Consider the following 15,251-nt stretch of genomic DNA (forward strand, 5'->3'; position numbering starts at 1 on the left):
GGTAATCACTCAAACGTTTTGATGAAGGGGCTATGTTAGTGAGACTGATCTATCGGGCTAAGAGTTTAAATTGGAGTAAAAGCAGAAAACAAAGGGAGGTGTGAAGGTCGACTTACAGAGAAGATGGCAATAAGAATGCCAACACCACAAAGCACGGCATCGCTAATGGTGTCTCCCTCTTTTTGGGGGTAGCGGATGGACTCGTCCGAACAGTAAAACCCGCGCTGGTACGGCTTTATGGTGCTAGTCTCAATGATCAGGAAAGGCAGGCTAGCTACAAGAGACACAGGAGGGGAGCAAAGAGAGAGGAGGACAGGAAGAGGGAGAGAAGAAAGAAAGCATAAAAGCACCAGGTCAGTGACACGGACATAAACAGAGGAGAACGGGGGGTGGGGGGGCACAAGGAGCACGCTGGACCCAGGGGATCATGGGATATGGCAGAAATGGGATGGGGCTTTAGGATGTCATGAAAGGTCAGCTGAGAGCAAAGGAGTGATGGATTTACAAAATCAAATGCAACTAACCCCGTAAATTAAACTATGATTTACTCAAAGGTGAAATTGCATTCAACAGGTGCCCAGTTTTTACATATTGCACCTTTTAAGAGTTACTTCAGCTTTTCTGGACCCATTTAACACTGTCACTCCTTCACAGCCACCATCATGAACCACCAGCCCTCCCTGTTTCTGCCTTTCCCCAACATCAAGTGCTCTTTGTGGTGGGGGGGCGACTTACGGACACCGCGGGCAGTGTCAACCCAACAGAAGTGAGCACTGAGGAGGGGACGGTGCTGCTCTTGTAGGGGTATTTCAGGCTGGAGTCACTGCAGTAGAGACCCCTCTGGTACGGACGAACAGAGGTTCGGTGCAGAACCAGGCTGGGCAGCATTGCTACACACACATGAATGGAGGTATGAACCCACACACTCACACATACATAAGGCTGATCAACAGTCACGCCTAATACAGGGAATCACATTGCATCGTAAAGCTACTTACCTTGAAGCTGAGGAGAAATATATCACGTTAAAACACATATTTGCACATTAGCATCACCAGTGATCAGGCTGTTGACCCAGCAAACCCTCCCCTGTCAAGCTGCTCCTGTTGACAGTGTGACACCAGGCTATTGAGAGCTGAGATTTATTCTTCAGCATTAGGAGATCCCCCCCCTCCTGACAGAGCAAATATTTGGCACTAGGGATCCATTATTGGAGACAAAAGAAACCCACCGACACGGGGACAATGTCAATACATTGTGAGAACTTAAGTGTTGTGGACTGAAGGGGAAGAGAGTGCCATTCCAGGTAGAGTGTTGAAATGTCTTGTCATTTACTGAGCTTTTGGGTTGTTTGTAGACAGATTTCGTTACCTTTGGACACAGCAAGGCTAGCTGTTTTCCCTTGTTCTCAGTCTTTATGCTAAGCTAACCAGCTGGGGACAGTCGCCACATATTTCAGACCTTTATTTAAGCCTTTTTACTACATATTCACTTTACAAAACACGAGAGGATATCAGTCTTCTCATCTAAATCTAGGCAGGAAAGCAATTTACACTATTCCCTAACATGTGAAACTCTGATAACAGCATTCATGAGGATCTAGAGGATCTTTATCCAACTACCTCAACAACGAACGGACGAACAGCTAAAAGAGTGCCAGACGTTCGGCCGGTCAAATTAATTCTGTTGCTGACGTCTTCAACAGCATACACATTCACACGCTCGTGCACACCCGCACTCCCTCCTGATGAAAGGAAAATAAATACATATCTCCAAATCAAAAGACTACAAATGCAGGCGTGTAAACTCCAGCAGGGGCTTTGAAAAATTTTCCTTTGGGGATTTTAAAATGTGTGAATACCAAGAAAAACAAAACGAAGCCCACCCAACTCTGGAACATTTCTCGCATGAGAGAATGTTTGGCGTGTGTACGTATGACCGTAGTAGCTCATAAATAGAGGCAGCGCAAGACAAGAAGGCGTCCTGAAGACCCACACGCAGACAATCCGACATATACATTCAGCGTCAGACTGCACAGAAACTATTCCTGCATGCGGTTCATGTGGTTAGCTCACATCACAGGGATTTTTGACATTTGGGTCAGAAATCTACTCAGGAATTCTCAGAGAACCGCGACCGTTGTCTCACCAGTGATGGGAGAGGGAGATCGTGTTACTGGTCTGTCGTGAAAAACACAGCACTCACCAGTAACCACTTGAATGAACACACACTCTCACGCATTCTTGTGGACAGTCAAGGCTCTCACAGGCTCCTTAACATCCACACTGTGACATCTGCTCCCACTTGAAAGAGCAAAGTGTTGTCTCAGGTGTAAATGAGCCCATGTCCAGTTTAATATGGAGGAAATGTCATGTTTCTTCATTTTGTACTTCTGTTTGCATTAATATATGCGGCGCTGGTGGCTTTTGGCCACAGAAAATGATGATTTTGAAAGCTGACTGCAATAAATGAAGCTTTTCTAAGGAACATTTTTGGAAACTTTGAGGTCAGAATGAATTTAAAACTCAACCTTCAGCCCAGACTGAACAAGAAGTCCTTAAAATGAAGCGCTCAGGAGAAAATGAGATGTGAACATCTACATTTCCATGACAACCGTGCTCCGACAGCTGAAAGCCACTTAAATGGCGTAAAGAGAGTCAAAGCTGACTTTCTCTCTTTCCGGTGGTAGGTAGAGGGCAGCAGATGGGATGGTCACTGAGGCAGACACCTGCACAAACAGGGTGCAGCGCCAGGGCTCGACAGGCTGCTGGTGGGCCCACACAGGGCTGGGCCAGACTTTGGTGGTGTCTGAGAACCACGCTATCCACACAACAGGCAGGGTGAGCTTCGGGTGAGCCGGTTCACACAGAACTACGGGGGCAAGGCAGGGCAGGACAGTCGACGCGACAAGTACATTCTGGTGCGGATTTCTGCGCATGTGAGTCTTTTAGCTTAGCGCCCCAGTAACCTTTAATACCCTCATACGCTGAACAAAATAAGTTCTGTTGGGTAAACACTTTTCAGAAAGCAGATCATGCTTTCCTTCACACCAGTCTCTCCTCTGTTTTCTCCTACTTCTCCTTCCCTCTCTTTCTCCGTTGCTCCACTCTGACCCACTTGTGGACGGGGGATTCAAATGCTAATGAGGAGAAGTGAAAGGAGAGGAGGTCATGAGCTTAACAGACATGGGAAACACGCACACACACACACGGACAAACACACACATGCAAACTGGTACTTAAAGGCTAAACTGGGATCGGAGACCAGCATGGGAAAGTTGACCGTCTCCTGAGAGGCAGAAAAAGGGAAGCGAGAGCGAGCGATCGAGCACATCGACACTATCTATCGAGAATTGATGAAAGCCCCTCTGTCAACACGCTTCCCAGCCTTGAGATGCCGAGCTGTTTTGTGTTGCCTGTCCCCCTGAAAACAGCCTGGCATGTGGGCATTCCCCTCATACCACAGACAGTCCGCGAAGTTAAAACACTAACCCCGCAGCCCATCTGAGCCCCATCTGCAAACAGCGGCACGAAGAAATATGACCTCTTTAATGGCGATGGGATAAAGAGTGGGCGACCTTCACAGAGGCCGCTGACCCGGAGAGAGGAGGAGAGGGACGGGGGAGTGTCAGAGCAGGGGGAGATAAAAACAGAAAGAAAGAGGTGGGCTGGGCTGCTGGCAAAGGCCTGTGGTGCATGAGTGAATTAAAAAACAACTATTTTACAAGCTCTGTCACGAGGTCAGTAACATTCAGGGATGCCTCAGTGCTAGAAGGGGAAAGCACCTGTACCACTTGTGAACAATCCCGCTAAATGCACCATTTTGCATTTTATCTCAGCCTTTATTTTTGTGTTTTTGCCTTTGCGGGAGAGGTTGCGTGCGTTCTCCTTATGAGCTGCTTTTCAATGCCACAAACAGGCGCCTGAGAATAATTGGGGCCTAAAAAAACCCTCAATGGAGTTGCAGAGAATGCAGCAGGAGAAGAAAAAAAACACACGTCCTAAGTGGGTGGTTTGGCGAGTTTGGGGAACACTTCTATTTGTCTTATCAGATCCCGTCATGCATTTCTCTCCTTCGGTCTGCGAGGAGAACCACTGCAGGCCACTAAAGACTACTTACGCAGGTCAGATAGAGAGTGAGAGAGAGAGGTATTTCATTGGCTGGTTGAATCAGTGTTTATATGCAGAGGTCATGGCCTTGGTGTATGTGTGTGTGCGTGTGTTTAAGTGCATATGCTGTACTTATTTTCTTTCCATAAATCCACTCACATGCTCACGCTCCACTGCGAGCCAGAAATCATGGCACAAAGGTATGCTAGTGTGTGTTTATATATGGTTTGTGTGCATATGTTTGTCGGTTAGGTTTGTATATGTAGCCTGCTGCTGCGCATGTGTGTGTGCATGCGAGCATTTGTTTGTGTGAGAGAGAGATTATCCAGCCGGAGCCCGTTTGATTGGCTTTGGGGTTAAATTTGGTATAGCGAGTTAGCACTTAGATTAGCAGTACTAACGCGACTAAGTCTGGATTTCACATTTCCGTCAGGTTTAAAGAAAAGACATGCTTGTTTTACCATTTTTCTAGAGTTAGAAATATCTGGATTTGAATTTTTATGTATTTCAACAGCGCTGATTAATATAAAGTCCTAAACTCCTCTCTGCTACAGGTTTAGGATCAGTGAGCTTCTATTATTTTCCCTCATGTTAAGACTGACTGTACCTGCCAGAACAGGACACAATAACTATTCTTAAGGCAGCTCAAGCTCTGCGTTGCTCAAAAGGTTAATTCCCCCTGGCATGGCACTAATTTCCCTGTAGAGCAACACCTGCGTGTCTGCTCAGACTATAGCAGCGAGCTTTCCCTTCTCCCGCTCTCATGACTCTCTCGCTCACCCGTCTGCGTCTCTATTGACATTTTAATGGGCTTTCATGGCTTTCGGGAGCAGAATTAAGAATGATATCGTGATTATGGTGAGCGAGCCGGAGTGTCAGAGAGGTGAATGGGAGGCGGAGCGGGGAAAAGGAAGAGGTATTGTGGTTGCTCTAATGGAGGATTTCCTCCTCCTGTCTCTCAAACACACCATGTGACCCGTCCTGAGAAGGAGCGGGTCCAAGAATTCAGAGGAAGGTTAGAGAGGCTGAGGGGGGATTGACTCCATAGACCGGCCAGTCAATCAATCACACTTTGTTTCCTCTTCTTCTATGATTTTTCTCACAGCTCTGCAACAAATCAGAGTCAAACCTCAATGCTTTGCAGTTCCTCCAGAAACTTTTATTTTTCATTAAGTATCTGTAGCGTGCTTTAAACCAGCACAGAATATCTGGTTGGATCATGTTCATTTTTATTTATTCTTTGATAACATAGTTCCTGATTCAAGTTCAATTTTTACCAACTTTTAATTATTTAGATAAAGTTCTTGTCCAGCTGATTGTATTTAGAAAACATGTAACATTTAGAAACCTTGGCTTCTGTTGTTAAAGGTGCAACATGTAAGACGTTTAGTTGAAAACATTTGAAGAAATAGTAGTTTGATAGTAGTTTAATCCTCTTATCCGTTTCCAGATGTTCAGATGTGAAACTTTTTTCCTCAGTTTTATACCGCTGTATGCTCAATATCTTTGGGTTTTGGACTGTTAGTTGGATAAAACAAATAATTTGTTCCATCTTGAACTCTGGAAAATTGTGAGGGGGATTTTTTAAACCATTTTCTGACATTTTATGGAAAGAAAAAATGGATAGTTGTCTTTTAAACCTTTTCCATAACAATCGATTCCAACAGATGAAACAACCTGATCTGTGGATCTGTGTCAGTGTGTGTGTGTGTGTGTGTGTGTGTGTGTGTGTGTGTGTGTAGTGTTATGACAGAGAAACCTAGCTTCAGATCCATTACCTTCACTTGTCAATTTCAGGCCAGTCCCAGTCTCTGGAGGAAACTTTTGACACACTTCTATCAGTTCAAGCTGCAACATAACCTGTGTTGTTACTAAACACTCTGACGTGGTCTACATTACTAAATATATAATAGAAATATGTATAGATATTATGCTGTGGTTACTTGATATGTGTGTGACTCCGTGTCTGTGTAGAGGGAGGCAGCTTGCGTGTCTTTGTTCAATTTTTTGCATCAGTTAAGCCCTTTAGTCCGTTAATTTGGATAAATGCCTCTTCCAGCAACAAGAGTGCATCCACAGTGTGTGTCTGTGTGTGTGTGTTTGCAATCTCCATGGATCATAGAGAATGAGTGGCTCAGGGCCAGGTTGACTTGTTAGCGGACATTGTTCGGCCAAGAGCGAAGAAGCAGGTGAGCAGGAAGCTGGCTCAGTGGTAACAGCGTGGTTACAATCATTTGTGAAGGTCGTTTGTTCATTTTCATCAGCTATATCTTAATGAATTATATCAACAGTAACTCCTCTAAAATAGCTTAGAATTTCCTCCTCTGCCTCGGTCTTAATATACATCTCAACGTTCGGAGAGGGCACACACTCATCAGCCTTCAACTAAACACTGCTATGACCTTTGGGGGGGGTTTCAAAATACAAACAGATGCCTCGGATGTTCTGAGATTTGTCGCACAGCCCACACTTCACAGTGCTGCGAGCCCACACATTTAACTTTATCTTAAGGTCACTAAAGCCATGAGCACGAGTATGTGTGGCGTTCCAGATATCTGGCGACAGAGTGCAGAGGTTAGCCGAGGTTCATGACAGACCCTGGAAGTAGCTACAGGGCCAAGGGTCAAAGGTCAGGGATGTGACTTAAATCTGGGATTATACTGTAGCATACAAGAGCAGGGTCACTGAAACACTGCCCAGGACATCTGTGAGAGTGTGCGCCTGTGTGTGTGTGTGTGTGTGTGTGTGTGTGGCTATGTGGGTGTTGCAGTGGATTACTGTGGTTCCACTGGTAACTTCAGCAAAGCTTCTCTCAAACATTTTTTTAAGTTGTCGGCCACAAAGGCCTTTAAAAAATGCTCCCGCAATCCAAACAAACAAACTCGGCGGCGTAAAAACCACCCAGGCTTTTTTATCCACACGCATAATCACTGTTTAGGAAACATACGTCCATGCACATGCACACATGCACACTGATACAGATGTTTGGCCCTAGATGTCAGCTCTTTGTTTCCACAAGCTGCTGATGTGTCTCACACAAATACACAATCGCAGACACACACACGTACACACACAGGAGTGGCTGAGGTCAGCAGAGTGGTGTGCAGAGTGAATCCCTGTCCCTTTTTCCCCCTCTGTGTGAATGCTGCAGCGACCGGGGGGCCGCTGGCTGAAGCATGTGCTTACTCAGAGAGATTTTATTCACAGGAATAAATGCCTTTTACACGCAGGCATCTGTCGGGACACTCTCTAGGGGACTTTTACCAGCAGGCACCTGCGAGGGCAGCCTCTGAATGCTGCTGCTGCTGCTGCTTCTGCCTCTGTGTTGCTGTTGGCTTGTAGGCACATTTGAGGAGATGTTGGACTCAACACTGTTTGGTAGGAAATCAACTTTGGTCCACATTAGCAAGTCGAGAAGGCTGGAGGGACATTTATAATGTGTTGGCCACACTGTCAGGTGAAAGAGGAGAACGAACGCACAGCTGCTCCAATGAGGGGAAACCTGAGCAGCGCCCAGGGGCCAGATCAGGCTACTAGGCTGGTTGGTTTGGTGGCTGGCTGGCTGGCTGGCTGGCTGGGCGTTTCTCTGTTGTTTCCATAATGGCATTATTACCCCCTGGGACAAAAGCCTGGCTGAGGAGAAGAGGGCCGTGGACTCTTTGAAACCCGACGCCTGCCTTTCTACTCTTCCCCTCAGCTGCTCCTCCAATATCCTCCTCACCTCTGCACACATCGTGGACCTGAAGACAATTAAATTGCAGCCACAGTGTGAGCGGTCTTCATGTTGTTCTGTAGTATCCCAGCGATCCTCTTTACTGTATGTAAACAGGATAGGGCTCAGTGGCTGCAGCACAGATAAGGCCAGCGCCAATAAAGATGCTGAGCTGATTACTGCAACAGCGCTGGCCACAGCCGAGCAGATAAGCACTACGGCCCGCAATCCAGTCAACACTGCTGCTAGGAGGAGCAGCAACAGCCGTAAACCACTGACAGATAATCAAGTGGCCTTGAGAGCTCAAAGCGGAGGAGAGGAGGCTCTCTCACTCTCTCATCTCTACCTCATTCACTCGTTCCCTCCCTCCATTTCATCCTCCTTCTGTCTGCCACTAGCCGGCTGGGTCCTCGTTAACGAAACAAAGAGTGCTGAGATGCATCAAAAGGGGTATTGTTCTCAGTGAAACAGTGAAATCTCCCTGACCCCCAACCCCCCATCTCTGGATGCACACACACACAAATACAGAGGATTGTAGTGGGCAATGTAGTAAGGGAAAGTGACAGACAGAGGGGCCTGTGTAACAGCAGGGAGGAGGCCCAGGCGAGGACAGTGTGGTGTTACAGAGAGACGTAATGAGGCCTCCTGCTCGCAGCCCACTGGCTATGATGAAGCACTGATGTACAAGATCAACTGCTCTCATTTACACCCAAGTGCTAGGAGCGTTTTGGTGTTTGAAGCTGTGTATTCCATGTTAATAATCCTAGAAAGTGTGAAAACCTCTGGGTAGTTCTTTTCTTCATGCATGTAATGGACAATTAGAGGTTTATGAATTAGCTCATTGCCCTCAAACTGGATTATACATAATATTCAGCTTTATAACCCGTTGAGAACTCAAACACAAGCGTAAACACACTAAGACTGACTCCTAACAAAAGTTTATGGTCGGGTCCAGCCCAGTAATCCTGATTTATCTAAATAAGCAGTTTGAGGGTGTAATTATAGATAAGAGAGTGAAGAGAGAAGCAGCAGAGGGAGAAGCTTTACTACACTATTGTTGTTGAAGAGTAAACTACAAGCTGTTGTTCACCGTCAAAGTTTAGTCTTTTATGGTGCAATTGAATTGTTTGCGAGGACGGAGGAGGCACTGGGAAACGAGTTAAAAGAGATGAATGCGTCTGGTTTGTAAACCAGCGTAAAGAGACACAGTCACATCAGTCAGCCCGATGCCTTCGGCCTGCCCTCGAGAGCCACATGGGACATGCAAACACACATACACACAAGTGGAGCCACAGATGCCTTACACATGCTACCCACACACACGTCGCAGACATATGCATGCACATACTTCTCCCTTCAGGCCATACAGTCCATCTAATGACAGCTCTGGGCGCCTTCTTTCTCCCTCATAAACCCCACGGGACACTCACGCACACGCTCACACCCACACACCTCTAATCGCAGCCCTGCGCAGACACACACCCCGGGATTGTGTTTTAACTCTTGCACCAGCAGAAACCAGCCACATGTCACAGTGACGGGCTTAAAATGTTACAGTCTGACCACAATGCCACCACCAGCCTCCATCACGACATACAGAAATATATGTCTACGCACGTGAAATTATACACATTCTTGTTAGGGCTAGCAGCCCCGTGGCCACCGCTGTGACTGATCTTTATCTTATTATGTCATACAATGATGGTCATCTGCCAGAGGACATTCCTCACCTTCTACAGGGCCCTGACCTCGCCTCGTCCTGCAGCCACAACGCACAACCCAACCCAACCCATCACAGGCCACCCCGTAAAGCCCCCCCACAGACGTACAGGCATGTATACAGTGATGTAATCACATCGTAAATACCATATCCGACTATTGTCAGAGCTGAATCGAGGGACTGATGTTACATATTCCTGTGTGCGTGTCCATTGAATGTCTGCACGACGCCCTGGGCTGTGTGTGAGAGCAGGAAATGTCATACGGAGAGCACTGCAGGCACTTGTCCTATATGAGTCTATTTTCTACCTGACCTCTGACCCCGTCCTGACAACCAGAAGAAAAGACTGACAAGGAGCATCAACATCGGGACTCAAACGCATAGAAAATGCAAACAACTACGATACTTCTCATCAATAGATACACATGGTCCTTCTGGGAGCAAGGACAAATAACTCAGCTACTATTAGAGAGTGATGGATTTTATCGACTGAACAGCCGCATTAGTGATGCTTGACATGGCAGACTTCATGGAGAAATGAGCACACTGGCATTATCGCTGCTACAAGTGTTCGATTCATTGATTAGTGATTGGAAGCAGTGGTGGACTCTAAGGGGGCGAATTAAAATTAAAAGGGCACCAGCTGTATGTGATGTGGTAGCAGCCTGTAAAAGGGCACTGAAAGAGCACCGCAGAGGGCATGTATCATGTTTTATCCACCGTAGCGGCATCCATGAAGGCACTTTTTTGAACACGGGGGCACACGACGGGGCGATTCCCCCCGTGCTGTATCTAGCCAAGTAGTAGTTCTCAGTCAGCTCCTGCTCTGAACACACAGACTCGTGCAGAATATTTGCCCTTAGATTAAGGTCAGCAGCTTTGGACTGGAGCCTGTGTTTGGGTGTGTGTGAGCCCCCCCCACACACTGCCAGTTTGATTACAGTTTACTATTAGACACTTGGCCAAAAACGACTTTTCTGTTTATCTGTCTACCACACATATACAAAATGAACCAGATCGTGTTGTGTTTGTCTATTTCACTACTAATGCGTGCCATTCCTCTTCGGTTAAGGAGAGCGGAGACAAGCTCGAGTGGAGAGGGAGCAGAGAGGGAAGGAAGGGGGGAGAGGATGGAAATGGGCTGTGGGGCAAAAAAAAATGGACAGGATTTCATTTCACAACCACACCCACCTCCGACCGACACTACCTTTCCGTTTCCCACCCTTTCCTGAGCACCACTTTGCGCACACACACACACACATCATGCCCCCTGGTTCACTCACTCCTGAAATTGCACCAGATGTCACATCAAGAGTTTTTGGCCACTGCGCTACAGCCAGATGAAGAATTTGAGAAATTCTGGAAAATATTTGTAGAGCGGCTCAGGATTGAAGTGGCTGAGGCCTGGAGAGGTAGAGGTTAAACCTCTCCAGCTTTAATGAGGGGCTGTGTGACTGACTGACTGCTGTAATGCTATAGTGGCTAATGGGGAGGCAGGAGTCGGGTACGGCCATATAGGGTTAATGCTCATGGGCTGGTTATGAAGCTGATTCCCTCGGGCCAAAAGGTTACGCTCCTCTCCCCTGCTAATAACGTCTGTCGCTCGTGGAGCAGTCACGTCACCAAACACCTGACTGTATCATCTGAGATGCTGATGGAAAAGGGGCTTTCAGTTCATTTAGATCGCTTTTTGAGATAAGAAGCAATCTTATATGAGCTGTCGTCACTATAGCAACATCCAGACAGATGTTGCTGTGCTTTAAAATCAACCGACAGCAGACGTCAGCGGAGACGGCCCTGGACAACCCATGTTTATATTCAGCAAAAAAAAAAAAACCCTGCAGCTCCGACTCTGAACGGCTTCCAAACCCAGACGCACACTAGTGAATGCGCCCAAGCAGACAAACACAATGCATAATCCCCCTTGCATTGTGTAAAACCTAATCTGGGTTTAGGTGAGGCTACTTTTGGACGTATGGTTTCCTGAAAGCTAAAGTGGGTGACAAAGTGATTTCACAATAAACATCCACTTTGACGTGGATGATAAGTAGACAGCCACGCTCATGAGGGGATTGAGAAAAGGAGAAGAATGAAATTCTGCAGCCTGCGGTGCGGTTGGCGTATTTATAGCGAGTGTACGCTGTTTGTGTGTGTGCTCCTTATGGAGTCGCTAAATCAACTCCGCTGCTCAGCGAGAGTGGAACCCGAGCCAAAGCAACATCAGCAGATGATTCTTGAGCTCAGCTGCCAGAATCGAATGCTGTAACTTGGGAGTTGAGTGTGTATATACATTTTTTCATCAGCATTCTGGTCATGCTGTGTTTATGCATCATTAGCCTTGATTAGCAGAGGCAACATAAGGGGGAACCCCTTTCTTTAGCTTGTACACATGTGCTGGTGTGTGTGTGACTAGAGATGGCCTCAGATGTCCTTTATGCAAACAGAACAATTAGCCGTGCCTGAGGGCGGACCGACAATATACAGAAAGGTGTCACTATACAGACTGTGCGTGTGTGTGTGTGGCACCAGCTGGCAGCTAGGAACTAATTAAAGGTAATGAGATTTTTATGCATTAACAAGCTGTGTAGTGCACACTACCTTTATCTGATACGCACACAGAGCCCATTCAAGATTACTCTGAGCCCTCCACACACCCACATTCCTTGTTCCTCAGTCAGGAGCCCCTGATAACCCCCCCTTTCTCCTGGCCTTTCTTCTTCTTCTCTCTTTTAACCCCCCTATCCCACCACCCCCAATGTGTAACCCCCCCCTTACCCGAACCACTAAAGTGGGCCAACCAATCATCAATGAGCAGCCAGATTGTGTTTAGCATGACAAAGGAGAATCGTTGTGCCCTTTTGAGTTTGTGTGTGTCTTTACATGCATGTGTGTGTGTGTGTGTGTGTGTGTGTGTGTGTGTTTCCCTAATATGGCAAAGACTGTATAGGCTTAACCAGCAAAGGAAGTTGGTTTACGCAGGAAATTCACTCCACATGCGCTCAAAGCTCATCTACATTTATAAGGGTGCAGATGAAACAGCGTATCTCTGTCTGAGGTTCTTTAATAAGCAGAACCAATATAAAGCCCACTGGAAAACTTTGCGCCTGTCAGGCAGATCTGCTTCTACTACGCGGAGTGGAGTTAATCTGCACCATTTGTAACATCCTGGGTCATAAAAAGTCCTGTTCCTGTGTGGCAATGTGGCCTATTTTGTTACTACTGTTGATGCTTCAGTTTCCCCATATGAAGCCGCCGCCTCGGCTCCCACCTGCTCCTCTAAAGCCCGGTCAGCCACGCGTCCCGCCTCTCCACCTCTCTCCGTTTCGATCGGAGAGGCATTCCCCTGCCACAACACATGCTTAAGCAATTATTCCACGCAGTCCCCTGGACAGAGAAGGAGAGAGAGGGCTCGAGAGAAAGCCAGAGAGAGAGAGAGAGGGAGAGTAATTTGAAGTGGAGTGATCAGGGGCAGCTGGCCAGGGATTTGCAGGGTTCTGGGAGAGAATGTGTAGAAGTTAAAGCGCAACTCCCATAATCCTTTTCCAAAAGAGAGAAAGGAGAGACTGGGGGACTGAAAACAGAGGGAAGAGAAAGGGGGGCCGCTGGAGCTTGAAAAGGACCGGGCTACAGTGACAACAGCCAAAAACAAACCAGCTCTCAAAGCATTAACACACACACACACACACACACACATTGACAGTGCACTCTGAATCTGGATGGGACGCTGGTGGAATAACAAGTTACCAACACACAAACTGGACAGCACAAACAAGCCTGTTGGAGCGGACGTCTGTGCTCCGGTGACAGTTTCATCAGCTATGAATCGACACCTTAATTACACTTCGATTTTCACTCGCATCTCTGCGTACGGACAGCTCTAGCTGGAATGGCACCTCTGGAGGTTTAGGGTCAGATGAACAAGGTTATGAGGGCACAGGAGGGGACTCACCCGGCTATTTAAAGGGCAGGTCACAACACTTCAAAACATTTATGCCTCAGGCATGTAGGCAGGGGCATCTACTGATAGAGTCCTGTGGACTTTGAAATGATCAATATATGATGTGTAAGCATGTCAGTCAATCAGAAGACAGTCAAGAAGTCCAAACTTCTCTTGCATTGATGATGTATTTATGAATAACACACGTCATGTCTGTGCTGCCCTCTATTAAAAAAGTGTATTTCTCTATCAGTGTGACAGACTGAGCAGTTGTTGTGCGGTCAGTGTTTAGGTCCGCGCCTCCCCGGCATGGGGTGGCGTGTTGGAGCTGGATGATAAGGGGATGTTGCAGATCAAGTTGTCTTTTGGTCACAGATAACAGGCAATACTTTTAAAACGATAAGGCTTTTATTGCCAATCGTTAGAAAGCGCGGGTACTGTCTAATGTATTTATTGTTTCTGCTTGCAGTGTAGTTCAAATCAGCTGATGTGAGCTTTAAAAAAAAAGTAAACAATTCAAACGATACGGTGAATAAACTTATTCATAAACTTACCAAGTAGAAGACAGAAGACGTCGAGCGCTATTAGCAGCTTCTTCTTGCTGTTGTCAACACCATTGTTGTTGTTTAACGTAGAGGTTCCTCCGTTCCTTGTCTCTTGGGCCATTGCTTTCTCATACATGTACTTTTGCATTTGAGAACTCCCCGTTTCAGCTCAAAAATCCCACACCACGCGTTAGGTGAAGAAACTCTGTCAGGCTCTCAAGTCCTTCAAAAGAAATGTCATGCACTTAAACGGGGAAAGAAGCTTCCCAACTCGGAGGGTCTCGTAAAAGTTGTCAGATGAGCTGATGTAACAAAAAAAAGTTGTAAAAGTTTAAAAACATAAAGAGTGTTATCTGGTGAGCGGACCCGCGCCACGGACTCAAGACAGAAAAAAAAGTTGGCTGCGCTCGAAATGAATGGAAAGCCCGCTCCCCGTTATCGCTCCTGGTTCAAACACTTGGAGAGAGTGAGAATTGCGCTGAGCATCGACAGCCGCTTGTTATATCAATCCTTCTTCTTCTCCTCCTCCCCCTGCTCTCTTCGAGTTCCCCCAGCTCAGCCCTCTTCCCTGTGCTAGCGGTGGGTAATCACCTCATCCCTGCATGGAAAACTTTCTCAGACTGGAGACCAGGAGGGGGCAGAGTGCAGCGCGGGGAAGCGGCGCCCCCGGCGGTTACGCGCGGAACGACAGGCGCACCAGAGCGACAGATGCCCGGAGCGTTTCAGAGACGATACGTTACTGGGTATGAGGGTGTTTACTCTTTTCATCCTGAGAATAAGTAAAGCTATTCGTTCTTATTTCCCAGTATGTTTTTATTTATGGATTGATTGAAATCTTTATTTCGAACATGTACATTTTTATTTATTTGTTTGTTTTTAGAGTCCATAAACAAACAAACAAACAAACAAATGCGTAGTAGTGCATTATGAAAACAGGCAATTCTAATTGAAAAAGGAGTGGGAAGAAGTATGAATTTATCTAATCCCACCCCCTCTCCATTAATCTTTAGTCAATAATTCAACATAGGCTTCCGTATTTAATCATTGCTTATGAATAAATAAATAAATATAATTGATAACCAAATACGTCTATGCAAAATATAATTTCATTTACCAACCATTGTTTATGTATTATAGCTTATGTATTGATTTCTTTTGTCTTCTATAAACATGTACTATGTGTCATCAGTTCATGTTGAAAGACTTATGCTAGAATCTGATGGCAAAA

The 15,251-nt window shown here is 46.4% G+C and overlaps 1 protein-coding gene across 3 annotated transcripts in view; it reads right to left on the reverse strand.

Annotated features, from left to right (window-relative positions):
• The window catches only part of plpp3 (phospholipid phosphatase 3), a 33,024-nt gene that overhangs the window by 15,245 nt on the left and 2,528 nt on the right, over window positions 1-15,251 (reverse strand). Inside the window, exons 2-3 of one of the 3 annotated variants that reach the window (XM_084354354.1) lie at window positions 14,033-14,246; window positions 117-274 (exon numbers count right to left, since the gene is read on the reverse strand). In XM_084354354.1, coding sequence (XP_084210480.1) covers window positions 117-274; window positions 14,033-14,171 — 297 coding nt within the window. In that variant the 5' untranslated portion in view covers window positions 14,172-14,246. Of the gene's footprint in view, window positions 1-116; window positions 275-735; window positions 891-14,032; window positions 14,892-15,251 lie in introns of those variants that run through there. The other 2 variants (XM_084354355.1, XM_084354353.1) reach the window with 2 other exon arrangements.

The sequence above is a fragment of the Pagrus pagrus genome, assembly GCF_965226575.1.
Source record: "Pagrus pagrus genome assembly, chromosome: 6".
Taxonomy (NCBI): Eukaryota; Metazoa; Chordata; class Actinopteri; order Spariformes; family Sparidae; genus Pagrus; species Pagrus pagrus.